This window comes from Phocoena phocoena, chromosome 1 (assembly GCF_963924675.1).
Source record: "Phocoena phocoena chromosome 1, mPhoPho1.1, whole genome shotgun sequence".
In the NCBI taxonomy this organism is placed as follows: Eukaryota; Metazoa; Chordata; class Mammalia; order Artiodactyla; family Phocoenidae; genus Phocoena; species Phocoena phocoena.
The window spans coordinates 18,414,185-18,434,756 of NC_089219.1; the positions used below are offsets into that span (position 1 = coordinate 18,414,185).

Genomic DNA, 20,572 nt, shown 5'->3' on the forward strand with positions numbered 1-20,572 from the left:
TGATAGTTAATGCAAATTGCTTAGCATAACGTGTGGCACATTGTAAGTGCCAAGAGCTGGTAGTAGTGTTACCACCATTGTTATTGTTATCATTGCTCTGATACATCAGGCCTCCTCAGTTAACAGATGAGGAAGCAGGCCTCGACAGCGTCAAGCAATGAGCCAGGGAAGGAGGAGAGGTGACCAGCACCCAGGTGTTCACGTATGGAGTGCAAGCCAGTGTGGGCTTCCGAGCTGAGCAGACCTTGGTTCATGTTTTGGGTTTGTCATTTACCACGTTTGAGCTAGTTGCTTTACCTCTCTGAGCCTTGGGTTCTCCATCCTTAAAATGCCTCATGAGATTGTTGGAAGGTGGAGAAATAACATATAAAGGTAGCCCAGAGCTGGGCCACCTATAAGGCACTCAACAAGCAGCAGTTCTTCCCACCTCAGTGGTGGTGCTGCCTTCTTAATCTTCTCTGCTTAACCCAGTGGTTGGTTGGTTGGTTGGTTTTCCCAAAGAGATAAGGGAGACACGGACCCCTTTGAGAATTTGTAACCTGTGGACACCCAAACTCAGAGGGTTCCTAAACCTTTGCTGATAGTGGGGGTGAAAATTTAATAGATCCCGACTTAATCCAATCAATCAATCTCTCCTTCTTCTCCCTCCGTCCTCTCTGTTCTGTCTCTTTACTGTCCGGCCCTGTGTGTGCCAGGCAAGTTGCTTTTATTGGGCTCGCACTTCTTCTAGCAACTTACCTCTAAGGGCCATTCTCAGCAAAGACCACAACCACACTCAGTTTCTGGAGCTGAGGGCATGGTGTCCCTTAAGTCTCCAAAGCATCAGTTTCCTTATCTGTAAAATGGATGGTGAGGATTAATGACGATAACATTGTTGGTTGACAGCACTTTGCCAGGTATGTTCACATGTAGTCTCATTAAATCCAAACAATAATTCCGTGAGGTAGACCTTTCATTCAACTCAGTCAATATTGAGTGCCTACTAGGTTCTAGGTAGTTTTAGCCACAGTGATGCCTCATGGAGCTCACAGAGGGGACTCACAGAGCTCACAGAGACTATAAAAACATGAAGCACTAAAGAAGGCAGTTTCAAATTGTAACAGATGTTGTAACAAAAATGAAACAAGGTAAAGAGTTAAGGGACGGGTGGTTAGGTTACTACCTGGATACAATTTATATAAATTCGTAGTATCAAAGTGTATCCTTGATACTTCTTTATTTATTTATTATTTATTTATTTATTTATATTTTTTGGTACGCGGGCCTCTCACCGTTGCGGCCTCTCCCGTTGCGGAGCACAGGCTCCGGACGCGAAGGCCCAGCGGCCATGGCTCACAGGCCCAGCCGCTCCGCGGCATGTGGGATCTTCCCGGACCGGGGCACGAACCCACGTCCCCTGCATCGGCAGGTGGACTTTCAACCACTGCACCACCAGGGAAGCCCCATACTTCTTTATTTTTATAGTAGCTCCCCGCCCCCACCCACGTCCCTGCCCCGGTCCCATAAATACAGATTTGCAGTGGACTGCTCTCCACGGGCATTACAGAATGCTTCAGTCTGCCCTCTTAAGACAAAGGGCCTCCGGAGGTTTCTAGGCCTGATATCCCTAACCAGTTAGTAGAGAGTTTAACTGAACTTCAAGGCAAGTCTATGAAAGGTGTGGACTTTGAATGTCAGACACCATTCCTTGGAGCTGGCAGTCTCTGCTTGCATTGCCACATTTGAGGAGGACAAATCCAGCCTGTGAAACTCATAAAGATGCCATCCCTAAGTAAAATAACCACCAACTGAACATGTTTGAAGTATGTGAAACAAAGATGAATGTAGTCAATTCAGAAAAATGAGCCCATTGGGGAAGAGAACAGTGGCTACAGCTGTGCAGAACGAAACTGCCCAGATGGTTTTATATTCTCCTTTACAGCAGAACATAATATTCTTTCTACCAAGGCAATGAATTTTCTCTAATAATTTGTTCTTTAAAAAAAAAATACCTGGGCTTCCCTGGTGGCGCAGTGGTTGAGAGTCCGCCTGCCGATGCAGGGGACGCGGGTTTGTGCCCCGGTCCGGGAAGATCCCTCGTGCCGCGGAGCGGTTGGGCCCATGAGCCGTGGCAGCTGGGCCTTCGCGTCCGGAGCCTGTGCTCCGCAACGGGAGAGGCCACAACAGTGAGAGGCCCGCGTACCGCAAAATAAACAAAAACAAAACCAAAAAAAACACCTACTGTATGTCAGTTACTTAATATAACGTATTAAGAAATCTATAAAGAAACAATTTTAGCCAGTTTAAGTAACTTGACCACAGCCAACATTGGTAGAGGTGTCACTGAGCTCCAATCCTGTGTCCTTTAAATGCACCGCCCAACAAACCTCAGATGCCGCCCACTTGGTTAGAGAGAGGAGTGGCAGAGCCCAGGCCAGGCGAGGTCCAAGGGGCAAGCCCTTCACCCACCAGTATTCCTCACCCAGCACACTGTCCAGCCCACAGAATCCCACTTGACCATTCCATGAAAGGCAAGTGCCCCTTTCTGCTATCAAAGACAAAGTGGTTGGTTTTTTGTTTTGTTTTGTTTTGTTTTTGTTTGGTTCCCCCCCACCTTGTCTTTCAGTGTTTTAAATGACTCTAGTGCCAACAAGCTTGGGATTGCTCTTTTCCAAAATTAAAATGCCTTTAAGTTGTTTTCATTATAAAAGTGGAACATATTTGTTGCAAAAAGTGTGCATAGCAGAAGAGAGCAAGCCTCCCTGCCCATTTTTGTCTCCCAGGATAGCCTTAAACATGCCTTCTGAACATGCTTTGTTGTTGTTTTAAAAGATGAGTCTTTTAAGTCCTCTCACAAGGGACTGTATAGTGCTAACCCCCTCAGGTTTTCAGATTACACTCTGGGCTGGCCTTAAGTTGAATAATAATTAGTTCAGTTTTCAGGAAACCTTTATGGAATGTCACCTGTGTGCTAGGTGTTGCTGATCCAAGGTGGACAAAACAGCCTCAGACTTTAGGGAGCTCATTCTGTTGTTGAAAATCCTTGCATAAACCAAGGATTAGATAGATGGTAATCCCCCAGTGAACAGAGTATCACTTTTAGAACTGGTTAAAAACTTTCTTTTTAATCAGAATGACACATATGACATAATTAACTGACCTGAGACATAGACAAATATTCAAGTGTAAGAGTTCTTTACTTTGCAGGTAACCCTGCCTCAGGCTGGCATAGATGGGGTAGGGATGGGGTGCATACCCCCCAGCAGCATACATTGTTTCTTTTCATTCCCGTTGTTGAGATCTCCCTGGGTAACTTGCACAAAGTGTTCCATGTGGCCTAAGTATATGCCAGGTCAGTTAGTCAGCAATTCTGCATCAGGAATGGGCCCATTTTTCCATTACACCAATGTTACATTTTCAAAATGGAAGGCATTGAAAATGTAAATTTAAAAGCATTTTTTTAAACATCCTTATTGGGGTATAATTGCTTTACAATGGTGTGTTAGTTTCTGCTTTATAACAAAGTGAATCAGTTATACATATACATATGTTCCCATATCTCTTCCCTCTTGAGTCTCCCTTCCTCCCACCCTCCCTATCCCACCCCTCCAGGTGGTCACAAAGCACCGAGCTGATCTCCCTGTGCTCTGCGGCTGCTTCCCACTAGCTATCTACCTTACGTTTGTTAGTGTATATATGTCCATGCCTCTCTCTCGCTTTGTCACAGCTCACCTTTCCCCCTCCCCATATCCTCAAGTCTGTTCTCCAGTAGGTCTGTTATTCCTGTCTTACCCCTAGGTTCTTCATGACATTTTTTTCTCTTAAATTCCATATATATGTGTTAGCATACAGTATTTGTCTTTCTCTTTCTGACTTACTTCACTATGTATGACAGACTCTAGGTCTATCCACCTCATTACAAAAAGCATTTGCTGTGCAGGAGAGGGAGATTCTAGGGCCAGGACTAGAATCCAAGTCTCCTCACACCAGTTTGATGTGTTTTCCATTACACCCCATGATTGAGTCTTAGAGCACTGAATGGGTGATTATTAATCTTTATGGACTTTTTATCCAATGCTGATTATATGGACTGGATTGTGCTGGGCAACAGAGATTTAAAGTTGGACAGGTCAGGGAATTCCCTGGCAATCCAGTGGTTAAGGCTCAGCGCTTTCACTGCGGGGGCCTCGGTACCATCCCTGGTCAGGGAACTAAGATTCCACAAGCCACATGGTGCAGTCAAAAAATAAAATAAAGTTGGACAGGCCAGTCACTGCACTTGATAAATAAACAGCTCAGTGAGAAGACAGAAGAATAAATTGACAATTTACACTGTGAAAAGTGTTAGTTGCAGAGGAAAGGGGAACACAGCAGAGGGGGTGGAAGCAGAGGGGGTGGGAACACAGTGGGGGGGGGAGGGGGGCTTCTCAATTTACAGAGTGAATGAAAGCTCATTTGAATAAACAATTTATATTGTTTCTTTTACCTTTCCCAGAGCCAAGACCTGAAGAGCCCCTGGGCTTTCCCACATTGGGTGGGAGGTCAGGCTCAGTACACTGCCAAATTGTTGATGGTGATCAGATTAGTGTGTAATCCAATACGATCTAATCAAACAAGATGTCATCAATGCTGGTATTTTAAGCCAATTTTCAACTGTTTAGTAGCTTTTTTTTTTTTAGTAGTAGTAATACTTTATTAATAGTAAAATTTAGTGCTTCTAGGATGAGGGTAAGGGCCCTCAAGGATGGTGTCTTGGGCTTGTCCGATTGAGGTCCTACTGATTTAGAGGAAACAGCCATTCATTCATTTATTCATTCATTCATTCAAGAAGTATTTATTTGGTACCTCTGTACCAGACAGTTTTTTGGGGAAAGTGAGACACGGGCTATTACCTCTTGTAGCTAAACTGTTTGACTTTTGACAAATCACTTTCACTCTCTGGGCCTCAAATCCTTGACCTGTTCAGAGATGTGCGGTCACAGTGGACCTGGACTGTTTAGATTCACATTCCAGCTTCACTTCTTTCCTGTTACATGACCACATGCAAGTTAATTTGGTCTCCCTGAGCTTCAGTTTCCTCATCTGTAACATGGGGATAATATGCCTCGTTTCATTGGGTTGTACTGAGTGAAACTTAGCTCAACCACTGAGCTTAGTGCCCCCAATCAAGGGTGGTCACTAGCGTCAATCCCTGATTTCCTGAGCAGCAAACCCACCCTGGAACCACACACAGGTGTTATTTGGGGCGTGGCTCACAGCGCAAGGGGGCGGGCTAGGATTTATAAAGGCAAGGTCCGGCGCAGTGGTCTCATCCTGCCTTGGCTGGACACCGGAGTGGTTTTCCAGGCCGTGGCTCCGCACTACGAGGACCAGAAGCGAGGCTGCCCAGCGGCGACCAGTGCGAAGCCGACGCGCGCTCGGGCCAAGCTGCTCCAGCTCCCGGCGCACGCGGCTCCGGGAGGACGCAGCGGACCGGACCCCAACAACCACAGGCCGTGGGGGCCGGGCCTGCAGCCGGCCGGCCCCCCCCCCCCCGCAGCCCCCGCGGCCCCTACACCCCACTTCGCCGAGGCCCGGAAGGGACCAGTCGCGCTTCCGTCCCCGCGGGGGAGGCACGGAGGGCGGAGCTGCAGCCAGAGGACGCGACGCGAGCCCAGTTCCGGCGAGGAGGCCGCGCCAGTGACAGCGATGGCGGCGGAGTCGGCGCTCCAAGTTGTGGAGAAGCTGCAGGCGCGCCTGGCCGCGAACCCAGACCCGAAGAAGGTGAGCGAGCGGGCAGCGCGGAGCGGGCCGGGTGTTGGGCGCGGCGCGGCCCCGTAACGGTCGCTGGCCCCGGTGCGGCTCCTTCCCGAGCGGCCGGGGCCGTGGGGGCTCGGACCCGGAGCGCGGCCCCGCCGGTCTGCGGCCTGCGATCGGGAAGTTAGTGGCCCTTGGCCGCTGCCCACGCGGTGGGACCCCGCACGGCGGGCGGCGCGCTTCGGCGGGCCCGGCCTCCCTGCCTCCCGGGCCGGGCGCCCGCGGGCTCCGGGCGGACACCGCGTGTCGGCGGGGCTCCCGGAGCCCTCCCCCGGCGTCCCGGGCCAGCTGTTTCCTGTCGGGAGAGCTCGCCCGGAGTTAACTCCTGCCCGCTCCATTCCTCACCCTGCGAAATGTTTCTGATTTCTTAGTGTCTTTTGATGTTTGTTGGGAGAAGGAGGTGGATCTGCCTGTGCTTGATGGAGTCTAGGCTCGGTGTGTGGTCCTGCGTCTTTAAGACGTTTTTATTGCTTTGGCTTGATTATTAGAGCGTGGACCTTTTCGCTTTCTCAGTAAATCTCTTTCAAAACAAAATAAACCTCACGTCACCCTAACTAAAAACTTAGGTTGTAAATGAAAAGAAGAAAAAAACAAGGCTTAGAAGTTGCAGCTAGATTTCCTTCTGGCCTTGATAGAAAGGTAAGAGCTACCTTTTCTGGCTGCTACGAGTGATGGGCAACCATTTTTAATTGCACTCAGCTAGTTTTTTTCCCCCTTAACTGTTCTCTTGAGTTAAATGCGTTCTTCTCTCTCTGCGACTTTTCTTCCATCCAGCTTCTTGGTGTCCGGGAGAGTGTCCCGTGGATGTTAGAATTTTTTTTTTTTAATTGAAATACATTGATGAAAACACTCAAGGTGTTTGACATTCTCTGTCAGCATTATAGCTGGAGTGTACAGTGTTTTAAGAGTTGGATCTCTGAACCCCAGAGTGGCTTTTGAAGAGGAAATAATCCAGGGAGGCAGTCGAAATAAAGTGGTGAGGAGATTTGAGTTCTAATTTATTTGCCAGCCATGGACATTAGGGATGTTCCTTGCTAAGCCAGTTTCCTCACCTGCTTCTTCCCAGGACAGAACGAAAAGGCAGAAGTGCTCAGTAGATGTTAATCTCCACTCTTTACAATTTTTCTTGAAGGGCCCCTTTCTCTTCACCTCTTCTTGGCCTGTCATAGGTGAGGTTTTTTCCCCTCCGTTTCTCAAGGCTGCTCAACGCATCTCAGCATCAGACCACTGTTTAACTCTTCTCATGCATACCTAGCTCAAAGATCCACTTCTTCAGGACGACATTTTAGCTTTAAGTCTGTGAAAACTGAAATGCTTTCACTTGTTTTGTGTTATATTTTCTATAATGGCTTCAGTACCTAGTGGACAGACATATTTACAAGTTTCTTTTTACAGTAACCCTTTGTGGGCATCTAATAAATGGTCATTATTTCCGAGTACTAGCTTGTTTTCCCAAACACTGTAGGTTTGTGACTGGTTTTTTTTTAAACCCTAGAGCAATATGATGTAAATTGCCCCCATCTCCCCAATTTGGTCTTCCATCGGGTTAAAAACAATGCACTGTGTAGTGTCTGCAGTCATTTTCCCACTAGAATTTAAAGTTTGAAGTAGCTTTTCCAGTAGTTGATGTGCATGAAATTTCAAATTAAGAAAAGGTTTGTTTGACTTCACATCCTATTTGAACTATTAGTGATTGTGAGAATCTGGGCTTTCTCTTCCCAGATAGAAACTCACCCTGAGCTTCTGACTTTGTATTATGAAGATCATTTTTGCAAAGGGCACAATAGTTGGCATTCACAAATGAGCTAATGCAGAGGGAAAACTGCAAGCTGGCACACTGGCCTTCTCAGCCTTCTGTTAACCCAACAAGCTCCCACAGGTTGTTCTTGAAATTGCAAGATGATTATATGGCAGTACTGAACTTACAACTAAATCTTGATTTCAAACCATTATTAGCCAAACGGTTGATTCCACACCTGTATTCATAGATTTCCTCGTATTAAACATAGGTGTTTAACTGTAACTCTCTTTTCACTTTAAGCCCATCTATGATCTAGGCTTACTTGGGGAAGAAGGTATCAGGCAAACCAGGGTCACTTGGTTCCTATTATTTAAGTAGAAACAGTTTTCATGGCTGGTAAAGTTACCTGTCCTGGGTTACAGTTTGAACGTGGGAACTACGAAGAACACAGTTTGAAGGCAAGTGGAGAACGAGGGCAACATTATGAACATCTTTAGCTCTTTGTGATGAAGTAGTGTGCAGAGGATAACTGAGATTCTTAAGCGTGGACTGTGCAAATGTTTGACATTTCTCAATGACTTGTTATCAGTTCTTGCAAACTACAACTGGTCCCTAAGTTTGATAACAGCAAGTTTCCACCTACCTGAGGATACCCAAAGTGCTTTATCATTTTAACGCTTTGTTCGTTTTTGAACCTCATTGAAAATAGAGGGGCTCTGAAGCCCTTTTTCTCTTATGTTGGGCTAAATTGGTTTGAGTATCTCTAGGGTTTTAGTTTCATCTGCTTTTAAGCCGTCCCTCCTAACCCAAAACGAAGCAGAAAGGCAGCGCTTATACTTCCAATTAGTGCTGGGCTTTGAGATGAACACACCTTCAGTGATTTCTGGCCCCATTCTTTTTTTTTTTTTTTTGTGGTATGCGGGCCTCTCACTGTTGTGGTCTCTCCCGTTGCGCAGCACAGGCTCCGGACGCGCAGGCTCAGCGGCCGTGGCTCACGGGCCCAGCCGCTCCGCGGCATGTGGGATCTTCCCGGACCGGGGCACGAACCCGTGTCCCCTGCATCGGCAGGCGGACTCTCAACCTCTGCGCCACCAGGGAAGCCGTGGCCCCATTCTTATATGTGGCCTTTGTAGAGGTCCTGGGACTCTGTCCTGGTGGTGACCTTCTCTCCTCTGTGGACTCTAAACTGCCTGACAACGTAACACTAAGGAGGGGTTCTTCTGCTTTGTGTCGAGTGTGCTAAGAGGCACATGAACTACCGCTCCATTTCCTTTTCCGGTCTTCTAAGGACAGTGTCTTTATGTTGGTTATTTCTCCTGGCTTTGTAGTACATGCTGTGGTAAACACACTTGACCTACTCGCTTGTTAGGCAAGTTACCTAACCTCACTGGGCTCAGTTTTAATATTTGTAAGATGGGGAACATAATATCCATTTTATAGAGTTGGTTAATGAGGATGCAATTAGGTAACACATGTAAGGACGTAGCATAGTAGCCAGTGCACAGTAAATAGTATATAAATGCCTTCCAGGGAATGGCATTAGAGGAGACAACCTGTCTTTAACCTTTTCAATGATTCTAAATTTTCCTTTAAGAAAAGGAATTGGCATTCATCTTTGCACCCATAGCTTTGATGACAAGAAATACACATATACTTTGTCCTGAGTTGGATGGTGGTGGTGATCGAATTTGAAGTGGAGGATAATTTTCACTCAACTATGAAGGTGAAACTCCTTAGATACACCACTTGGCTTCTCATATGTTCCCAGTCAAAACAAGATTATCACATGTGATCCAGTTGCTCCGCCTAGCAACCAGGTTCAGTAATTACTGAAGCAGAATGACCAGAAAAACATACTTGCTACTCCACCTAGTAGCAATATAGCATACTAATTGTAGCCTGGGCTACACATAGGAAAAGAACAGATCTTGTTGTCAGATATTTAAATGTAGAGGTAGTCACAGTTAATCCATTTTGAACTACTTGTACTTTTCAGCACTCCTCGAAAGGTAGGTATACTTATATATACATAAATATTTCCTAGAGAATGGCATAGCAGTCATGACTTTGGGTAGAAGTGGAGCAAGTAGGAATTGGCTGGGGAATATCTGGTAGAGGATCAAGGGTAGCCGTTTAAAGAATGGTCAGTTGATGAATGAAATGATTAATAAGAAGCATCTATTGAGCTTGTATAGCATTCCAGGCACTATGGCTAAAGACTGCACATGGTTTGTCTCTCTGAATCCTCACAGCTTGTGAAGTACAGACAGGATCCAGTTCCTGTTTTGCAGATGAAGTAACTGAGGTTCAGAGAGGTTAGTGACTTGCACAAGATCACCCCACAAGGAAGTGGCAGGGCCAAACTGAAGCCTGTCTCTGACTCTGGAACTCTGTCTTAACAGACAGAGCTAGACAGAGCTATCTGATTTTGAGCTAGCTCAAGAGAATACAGAAAAGAAATGTGACCAAACCCAGATTGCTTCTCTAATCTACCCAGACATTTTGTGTTCACCATTTGCAACGGCAAAGCTCTGATTCTAGCAACCTGAAATTGGTGTTGGCTTCCCACTTACATCGAAAAAACCCAGTTCTGTTAAACACACTTTTTCTGGAAACATGGTACCCTTTTTCTGTAGAGACCTCTTCTCCTTTTTACTTTCCTCTGCCGGGTGCATGACTAATTTCCTAAAATTGGCTCCTTTCTCAGAAAGTCTCTCTCAAAACTGGGCAGAAAGATAGTTGTTGATTACTTTTCTTAGAGCTGATAGGTTTGATTCTCTTCTCTTAAGTTTGATTTCCCCTTGGTGTAGCATAGTGGCTGAAAGCACGCAGTCTAAAGCCGCAGACCTAAGTGAATCCTGCCCTACTTGCATCCTGGGGCAAGTACCTTAACTTTTTCGAGTCTGTTTTCACACTTGTAAAATAAGGATAGCAGCCATACTCTATACTGCAGAGCAGTGTAAGTACTTAACCATTGGATATTATTCTTATTTGTTCCAGTGAATGATTATGATTTTATAGAAATTAATGTTTATTTTATTCTCTGCAGCTATTGAAATATCTGAAGAAACTCTCCACCTTGCCTATTACAGTAGACATTCTTGCGGTAAGAACGGTGTAATTTTGGACGTTATATAGCTATATCCCCTCCCCTTCCCGACCAGAGGGATTGTACAGTAAGAGCTTGGGCTTTAGAAGTGAAAGAAACCAGACACAAGGCCACATATTGTATGGTTTTATTTATATGAAATGTCCAGAATAGGCAAATCCATAGATAGAATGTTAGATTAGTGATTGCCAGGGGTGAGGGGAATTGGGAGGAACAGGGTTTCTTTTTAGGGTGAGGAAAATGTTCTGGAATTAGTGGTGATGGTTGTGTGGTATTGTGAGTATTCTGGAAACCACTGAACTGTACACTTTAAAATGGTTAAAATAGTGAATTTTATCTCAGTTTTTTTTCTAAAAATTAAAAGAACATTGGCATCTAGTCCTGGATTCAAATCCAAGTTTGTGACTTTAGGCTGTTCCTTCTTTGTAAAATGGGGCAGGTCCTAACCTCACAGAGTTATCATATGACAAGTATTAATTCAGACACTGTATGCAGTGCTCTTAGCTCAGTGCCTAACACCTGCCATGATCACTCTTGTTATTATTGCTAAAGTTCTAGAAGTGTTTTAATTTAGTGTTTTCCTCTTCTGAATCTGGTGCACTCTGCTACTGGGTATCATAAGAGGTTTGGGGCACAGACACAAAGTAAGTTTGTACTGAGACTTGCAAGGTATGTTTTTGGAAGGAAGTATTGGTTTGTTGAAAAGTAGGAGGTCTTATTTCTTTAGAAAATTGTGAGCCTAGTTCTACAACCCTCTAACAATTCCTTTGTCAATTTTGTAGGAGACCGGGGTTGGGAAAACGGTAAATAGCTTGCGAAAACATGAGCATGTCGGAAGCTTTGCCAAGGACCTAGTGGCCCAGTGGAAGAAGCTGGTTCCTGTGGAACGGTAAGAAAAGTTCCTCAATTCTGCCTCAATTATAAGAAATAATCCATGATCATTATAGAATACTAGAAAACATTTAAAAATAGAAATAAGAATAAAAATTTCTTAATTCAACCATCCAAAGATAAGCATTATTGACATTTTGGAATGTTTCTTTCTAACCTGTTCTTAAAAGGCATTTTTATATAGTTGTGAATAAACTGATGTAAATTACAGCTCTTTTTTAATGTAACAAGTTAAATATTTCCCTGTGTTGAAAAGCTTTTTAAGTATTTTCACTTCCCAAGATGTTTGATCTTCTTTGTGTCCTGTAGTTAAACTCGTCATTTCCCACTTATTGAATATTTGGGCTTTCCCAGTTTTAAACCTTAGCTGAGTATCTTTGAGCAGAACCCATTTACCTTCTCCCCAAGACCTTGTTTCTAACTCTAAACTCTTCATCTCTTTCGGGAGTTCAGGTCCTGTGATGTTGTCCTCTGCACAAGGATTACCCTGAGATTTATATCTGCTTCGTCTGCTTTTTCTTTTATTTTAGAAACACTGAGCCTGATGAACAGGACTTTGAGAAGAGCAATTCTCGAAAGCGCCCCAAGGATGCCCTTAAGGAGGGGGAGGGGGAGGGGGACTACCCAGGAAGCTGGAGAGCCTCCGGTAGCCAGTCGTGTAGTCCTGATAACAGGCAGAAAAAACACAGAAAACTCTCGGAGCTTGAGCGGCCTCACAAAGTATCTCACAGTCATGAGAGGAGAGACGAGAGAAAGAGGTACCACAGAGCTTCTCCAGTTTACTCTTCAGACCACGAATCTTCGGACTACGGCCATGTTCAGTCCCCACTGTCATCCGCCAGCCCTCATCAGATGTCTGTGGACCATTACAGATCTCTGGAGGAGGACCACGAGCCCTTTGTTTCACACCAGAAGCCTGGCAAAGGCCACAGTAATGCCTTTCAGGACAGACTGGGGGTCAGTCAAGAACGACACCTGGGTGAAGCCCAAGGGAAAGAGGTCGTGAGTCAGAGCAAGGAGCACAGATCTTCCCATAAAGAAAAACGTCCGGTGAATTCCAAAGGAGATGAGAAGTCGTCTTTGAGCAGAGAAAAAGCACACAAGGCCATCTCCAAAGAGGAAAACCGGCGGAGGCCACCCTCAGGGGACAGTACAAAGGAGAAAGCGCCCTCTAGTGGTGTCAAGAAAGAGAAGGAAAAAGAGGGCAGCACCAAGAAGCTTTTACCCACCTTGGAGGTGGCATCAGACAACCACCTTAAAAAGCCAAAATACAGAGACCCAGAGAAAACCAAATCAGACAAAAACAAGCAGAGTCTAGACAGCTTAGACATAGGCAAGGGGGCAGGAGACCTGTTGCCCAAGGCAAAAGAGAAGGTTTCTAACAACCTAAAGGCTCAAGAAGGAAAAGTAAAACCTTCTCATTTAGATAGAAAGTCAGTGGGCTCCTTCCTTAAAGCTGAGGAGGCAGATATGGATGATGAATTCGAGCAGCCCACCATGTCTTTTGAGTCATACCTCAGCTATGACCAGCCCCGGAAGAAAAAGAAAAAGATTGTGAAAACTTCAGCCACGACTCCTGGAGAAAAAGGATTAAAAAAAAACGATTCAAAAAACACTAGTAAAAACTTGGACTCAGTTCAGAAATTACCTAAGGTGAACGAAAACAAGTCAGAGAAGCTTCAGCCAGCTGGATCCCATTCAGCCAAGCTGAAAAAGGTAACCCCTGTGGCCCCTTCCCAGCCAGAGCACCTGGGCCGGCAGAGCTCCCGGGACGACCCCATCACTGTTTGTCTGGGCTGGCTTTCCCGTGGCCTGTTGAATTTCAGTTTGAAGTAATTTCCTCCAGGCCTGTCTGGCCACCAGGGTCAGTAGAACCCAAGAAAAGTATTTTCTGAGGCATCCCCTTGTGCTGGGCCCATCTCTCTGTATCTCCTGACTTAGGTGGTGTCAGGCACAGCTGCCGCCCCTCCTGCAGGCTGGATATGCCTGTGAAGTCTGCCACGTCAAGACTGCTGGGCGTCGACTGTGGGAAAGAGCTGTGCTTGTAGAAAGAGGCTCTCCAGTCACTGGTCTCTTCTCTACAGGTCCCCAGCGATGTGCTGCCAGTGTTACCAGACCTTCCATTACCTGTGATACAGGCCAATTACCGCCCACTTCCTTCCCTTGAATTGATATCTGCCTTCCAACCAAAGCGAAAAGGTAATTTTCTTTGTCTTTTTTTCTTTTTTTAATGGAGAAAATGGTTTTAAAAATTCATTCATGGTCTGTCATCAGATTTTGGTGCATTTCCTAAGAGCACAGGTTCTGGAGTTGGACGGCTTGGGTTTGAATCCCAGCTCTGGCTTTTACTACAAGTTAACATGAACTTGGGTACAACTTAATTTCCTTGGACTTCAGTTTCATATTCTGTGAATGGGGGTAATAATGGTATCTGCCTATGAGGTGGATTCAAAGTGATAATGCTGGTAAAGCTCTGAGCTCTGGGTTTTTACACACAGTGTTTGCTAAATCTTAGCGGCTGCTATTACCAGCAGCCTTTTACTCTGTACATTCCATAGGGGCTTAAAAAAAAGGCTAGGGACTTCCCTGGTGGTGCAGTGGTTAAGAATTCGCCTGCCAATGCAGGGGTCACAGGTTGGATCCCTGGTCCGGGAAGATCCCACATGCCGCGGAGCAACTAAGCCCGTGCGCCACAACTACTGCAGCCCGCGTGCCTAGAGCCCGTGCTCCGCAACACAAGAAGCCACCGCAATGAGAAGCCTGCGCACCACAACGAAGAGCAGCCCCCGCTCACCGCAACTAGAGAAAGCCCCCGCGCAGCACCAAAGGCCCAAACGCAGCCAAAATATAAATAAATAAAGGCTAGTTTTAATAGCAAAAGAATTAGGTGCTACATAGGTGTCCCTTAGCAAGAGACTAACAGATGGGTCATGGTTCATCCACACAGTGGCATCCTATGCAGCCGTTGAAGAAAAGAAGTAGAAAATCTGTGCACTGATGTGGTTTCTAAAGTATAAATGACAGAATGGTGATGGTATGTTATTGATTGGTTGAAAAGGAATAAAATAAATATTAGCTTATTTTTGCATAGACTCTCTGGAAGGACACAAGAAACCGGTAGCATTGGTTGTCTTTGAGAAAGGAAACTGGGAGTCTGGGGAATGGGGTGGAAGGAGAGTTTTCACTGTATTGCTCAGTGCCTTTTATAACTTACACTCCTGTTTTTCTTGCCCTACAGCGCTCTCCTCATCCCAGGAAGAGGAAGAAGCTGGATTCACCGGACGCAGAATGAATTCCAAGATGCAGGTCTATTCTGGTTCCAAGTGTGCCTATCTCCCCAAAATGATGACCTTGCACGAGCAGTGCATCCGGGTGCTTAAAAACAACATTGACTGTAAGTCACATGCTTCTCTCTTGCTCTTCAGCACGCTGTTGTGGCCCTGGGACACCGGGTGACTTGGCCGCTACTCAGTGCTTTTCCCCTTTGATTCTCCGCAGCAATCTTTGAAGTGGGAGGCGTCCCATATTCTCTCCTTGAACCTGTTTTGGAGAGGTGTACACCTGATCAGTTATATCGCATAGAGGAGTACAATCACGTGAGTATCCTGTTTGGATGGGAAGAGGGCAGTGTGCTGGCTTGCATCTCCACAAGTAGCTTTGTCTCTGAATCTGCCACGATGATGGGCAGGTGGTGGTCGGATCACTGTTCTGGGTTTGTCTGTGGGCCTTTAAACAGGCAGGTTTTTAGCACCTGCTCCTGGCATCTTAAGTAGGCCTCTTGGGCTAGCATCAAGATGGGATTGAAAGGTGGGAGAGGGGGACCATTTCCCACACCTCCCTTGAGCTTGCCTAGTTACAGAGGTCAAGGGAGAATTCTAGCAGCACAACGCTTGGGATCCAGGGCAGGGACAGAGCTATGTGTTGACACTCAGGTGTCCGGTGAATATAAGATTGGCTGGGTGTCTCCTAGAGACAACCAGATCTATCCCCAAATCCTCCTAATGCTGGAGATGCTCATCTGATTGCATTAGCTGTCTCTAATTCAAAGGATCTATGACATATCCTTCTTAAGTGGCCCCTGGCCATTGCAGTTCAGTGTAGTGATGGGGAAATGCCTGGATTTGACTTCATCCCAGTTCCTACCCTGCACTGATTTTCTAAAGGAAAAGACTGATCTTAAACTAATTTTTGTGTTGCCTTCTCTCCTAGCCCGACAACCCCTAAAAGCAGCTAGTATAGTGCCTCACACTTAACATTTTTTTTTTTTTTTTTTTTTTGCGGTATGCGGGCCTCTCACTGTTGTGGCCTCTTCCGTTGCGGAGCACAGGCTCCGGACACGCAGGCTCAGTGGCCATGGCTCACGGGCCCAGCCGCTCCGCGGCATGTGGGATCTTCCCAGACCGGAGCACGAACCCGTGTCCCCTGCATCGGCAGGCAGTCTCCCAACCACTGCGCCACCAGGGAAGCGCACAATTAACATTTTTAAATTCAGTGATTTGGGTTTCTTTCCTAGAACTGTGGTATTTTAATATACTACCACTACTAAGAGGACCAAAATATCATTAGGAAGCTGGTCCCCCTGGGTGATTAAGGATGGAAGAGAGATGTGTGAGAGTACTTGCATGTAAATGATGTCCTGGTTCTGATTTTAGGTATTAATTGAAGAAACGGATCAATTATGGAAAGTTCATTGTCACCGAGACTTTAAGGATGAACGGCCAGAGGAGTATGAGTCGTGGCGGGAGATGTACCTGCGGCTTCAGGATGCACGAGAGCAGCGGCTGCGCGTCCTCACAAAGAATATCCGATCTGCGCATGCCAATAAGCCCAAAGGTAAGGGGGCAGCGTGGGTCCGGCAGAATAATGAGCCCTGTGCTCTGGTCGACAGCAGGGCCGTGGTGGGCTCAGCTACGGTATCACCTCTGGCCCCCAGATCTCTCCTGCATTTGCAGAAGAGGGCAAAGGGTGAGGTGTTTCTTCTGCCACTATGCATGCTACCCTACAGAGGGGTTTCCAGGGTTGATAATCCCCTACCTTTAGCATCTCAGCTCGAGAAGGCAGGTATTAATCTCCATTTCTCCGCAGGCCGACAAGCAAAAATGGCCTTTGTCAACTCTGTGGCCAAGCCACCTCGTGATGTTCGGAGGAGGCAGGAGAAGTTTGGAACAGGAGGTACAGCTGTGCCTGAGAAAATCAGGTAAGAGCTCCGTCCCCTGTGTCTGCCCCCTGTGTCCGTCCCCTGTGTCCGTCCCCTGTGTCTGTCCCCTGTGTCTGTCCCCTGCGGTTTCTGGCTGCTCAGGGAGAGAAGAGCCCAAGAGCTTATCTCTCAGCCCTGAGAGGCAGCCCAGGGGCAAGAGCGATTCATTTTGGGGGTCAAAGCGTGGCAGTGCAGAGTGGGCTCTGCAGGCTGACCTTGACCATCTGGGCACTTGACCTCCCTGAACCTCAGTGTCCTTGACTGCACTGTGGGCGGGATAATGATTCCTGCCCTTCGGTGGGGTCGGAGGTGGGGTGGTGGCCAACACTAAATGGAGGGCAGGGCCTGGCTTCTGGGACACATCCCCTAAGGCTTTCCCTTGCCCCATTTAAACAAAAAACATACTACTGTGATGACTAAATTATCTCTACGTTAGCATTGTCAAAATACAGATTTACACCTAAACAGTGAAAAGTTAGTTGAGATTATCATTCATTCTGAAGGCCTACCACAGTCACTTCCGAGCCATCACCAGAATCTAGGGTACTAGGTCCACTGGTCAAAGCCACAGAACTGAGTCCTCCGACCAGCCAGCTTCAGACTGTTGGTGCCGGGGGCAGATTTCTCCTGCTCTTGACTAGCAGCTTTGCTCTGTGTCGCAGGATCAAGCCAGCGCCGTACCTCTCAGGAAGCAGCCGCTTGGGCAGTGGCGGCAGCAACAGCTTTAACGCCAGCTCCGAGGAGCCGGCCTACGACGGCCCGAGTACCAGCAGTGCGCACTCGGCACCCGTGGTCAGCAGCACTGTTTCCTGTGATCCTAGGAAACCGACTGTGAAGAGTAGGTAACTTGGAGCTCCTGCTCAGATATTTTAAAACTAGTATTTGAACCCCTCTAATGTTATTACTGCTGCATCACACTTTGTGTGTTAGATGTAGCGTATGTGATGCCTTGCACACAGCTGGTCTAAATGTCAGGGCCTCCTTCCCCTGCTTTGTTCGTAGCGCATATTTCACGTGTCATTTAAATTATGATCATAGTGAATATTCATTTTGGTACTCTGCTTGCTTTTTATTTTTTTCAACCTAAACGTAAACCTGTTTCTCCAGGCAATAACATGGCGTTTCCAACTGTTATTATTAACAGCTAAATAATTTTATTGAAGTTTTATAACCTTATAACCCCACCTTCCAAGTACTTTTTTATATCTAGTTGGGTCTAACTTTACTACTGTAGACCATCCCCAGTATTCTACAGCGGTGTCCTAACTTAAGAAAAGCATTATTCTGTATCTACTTCAGGGCCCACAGGAGGGTGGGAGTCCTGACTTGCACTTCGGCTCGGTTCAGGTTAACCAGGCTAGAGGGCAGGCTAGTCGTTCTTAGGTGGTGTGTGCATTTAGCTTATCTCAGACCTGTTGCTACACTGGACAGACAGGTACGGGACGGGGTGCTTTTGGCTGGTTTGGATATTGGTGAGGCAGAGTTAAATTATGGCTCAGAACGGCCTTTAGAGTCTGGCAAGGCTTGAACTCCAGTTCTGCCACTTACCGTACAGGGTCCGGCCTGAGTCTTGGCGAAGTTGTGAGGATTAGAGGGGGTGATTGTCAGGGGCCTGGCAGGTGCTGGCGAAGTGTTACCTTTGGGCTGCTGCTTTTCTGTGGGGTTGGCAGATAACTGCTACTTGTATCCATTTGTCTGGCTGTGTAGAGCCAAGAGTAACAAGGCTTTGTTTGATTGTAAACCGCTGGTGTCCACACTGCCATGGATCTGAAACAACTGCCTTATTTCTCTTCTCACAGAAATTGCCCCAATGATGGCCAAGACGATTAAAGCTTTCAAGAACAGATTCTCCCGACGATAAACTGAGGACTTAGCTTGGAAATGACTTAGCTTGGAAATGAAATTTGCGGGGAGGAATACGAGGACAGGGTGGGGGACTTGGGGAATGGAACTTCCAGAGAAGACCAGGATCTTTCGCTTCGTGGAGGCTTTTGGTCTCCGAGTCCTGCACAGTCAGCAGGCGTCGTGCCTGTGCCTGTGTCCGCAGCTGCCGCCTCCTTGCCTGGCGAGCACTTCCGAGTTCTGAAGATGTGAAGCCTCACGCTCACTGAGGATTTTAAGGTCAATTGTACCTTTGTTGTTAATTACCTTCTTTGTAAACTATAAGACATAGTTTTAATTAATAAATATTGCCCCCAGATTGTATTTATATTACCCCCAGGTTTTTTTTTGTTTTTTGGGTTTTTTTTTGTTTTGTTTTTTTCCGGTCCTCTACCACACACTTACTTAGCCTTTTATTTTTAGGGTTCTTTGTTAGACAAAAGCCTATTGAAAGCCTTTCCCCTGTCCCAGTTCATCTCTCCTGAGCAGACTTTGGCCCATAGAGGGGACTGGGTGTCCCCAGAGCCTGTGTGGTACGTGCTGCACGTAGAAAGAGGAATGGGTCCTGGGCTGCCTGTCCTGGAGGGGGAGCCCCGGCGTGGTGACAGGAAGTGTTCAGGTCGGACACCCCCCACCTCTGAGACCCTCAGTTGCTTTGAGGTCCTGTGCAGGTGCATCTCTTTCCTACTCATTCAGGGAATTATTTATTAAGGGACGTTCTAGAGTCTTTCCCCCCATCCTTTTTGCCAGGTCCCACTGTTTTTGAGGCTCACTAGAGGGCACAGAACTCCAGTATTTTTACAATTTCCAGTTTCTAATTCAAAACTTTAGGGTTTTTTTCCTCCCCTGTTTTTCCTTCTCCCCACTGGCATGGGGCAACACCCAGCCACATGGCAGGGCTTTCTGTAGGCCCCTGAATACAACTTTAGAGTTTTAAAATCCAGCACTGTAACCTCCTAGTCCCTGTGAGTTGCTACTAGAAGTGAATGGTTTTAAAAGGTAATGCTGTGTTGGAAATTGGTTTTGTTTTTGCCTTGCTTTAAAAGGTAAGATCATGTGATTGAAAGAGCACAACAATTTGCTATGTTTTGTAGAGGACTTAGCAGCTTGAAACTCTCTACTTTTCGAATCTTTAAACCAGAACTTGGAGGTAAGGGCCAGTTTAAGGAAAGGGTCTGAGCTGTAGCATCAGGATGGGGGAGCCGCAAGGGCATCCACCAGTCTTGGGAAGGGAGTATCTCACTTTCGAGTTGACATAGGGGGAAAAATCAGAACTAGGAGGACAGTGTCAGTGTCCTTCTTGGCCGTTAAAGGACACTAATCTAGTAGGAACCCACTTGGTTGTGACCCAGGTAGAAGTAGATACTATAAATTTGAGAAGCCCATCCTTAAGAAACCTGAGAAGCAGATTGAGGGCGTGGTTAGTGTGACAGCCCATGGAGCTTGGCAGTTACCAGTCCCTTTGACAAGCTCACTCAAAGCCCAGAATACGGAGCCCACTGTTTTTAACCATCCTGGAGACCTCAGTTAGGCTAACTCTGAAGATTGCAGAGCGATGCAGCAACAAGTCCGTGCAGAAGAAGCATTGTTCAGTGTGCGTTGCTCTGCAGGGTACCTGAGGGACACAAGTATTGCTGTGTTTTAATTTGCTGTATTTTTGAATTGGGTAAAGCATTCTTTCTCTTGATTGTTTGTAGTACCATTCCACCAGTCCCCCAGCCTGCTCCCCAAATGTGATATTAGAAAGCCTCTTATCTAAAACCAAATGAGCGTCTGGGTCAGGTGCCAGACACCTGTTGCCTAGAATAGCTTCCTCTAGGCGTCCACGCCTTGAATTTGTCTCTTACCTGTGCGTTCAAGTCTTTACCATTGAAACTAGTTTTTCATATTTGATACAGTTGTGTATGATTTAATTTCCTTTATTAGGAGTCTTTGGGCAGGGAGGGAAGGAAAGACACATCCCAACATCGCTATCCAT

At 46.4% G+C, this 20,572-nt stretch overlaps 1 protein-coding gene across 1 annotated transcript; it reads left to right on the plus strand.

The window, feature by feature from the left end:
* The first annotated feature begins 5,598 nt into the window (after positions 1 to 5,598).
* On the plus strand, positions 5,599 to 18,574 carry ELOA (elongin A). Its single transcript, XM_065886524.1, has 11 exons — positions 5,599 to 5,742; positions 10,566 to 10,622; positions 11,408 to 11,514; positions 12,047 to 13,232; positions 13,601 to 13,715; positions 14,755 to 14,910; positions 15,015 to 15,112; positions 16,169 to 16,349; positions 16,602 to 16,713; positions 17,376 to 17,551; positions 18,513 to 18,574. The coding sequence occupies exons 1-11, from the start codon at positions 5,668 to 5,670 to the stop codon at positions 18,572 to 18,574; spliced, it is 2,325 nt and encodes a 774-aa protein (XP_065742596.1). The 5' UTR covers positions 5,599 to 5,667.
* Positions 18,575 to 20,572: the final 1,998 nt, after the last annotated feature.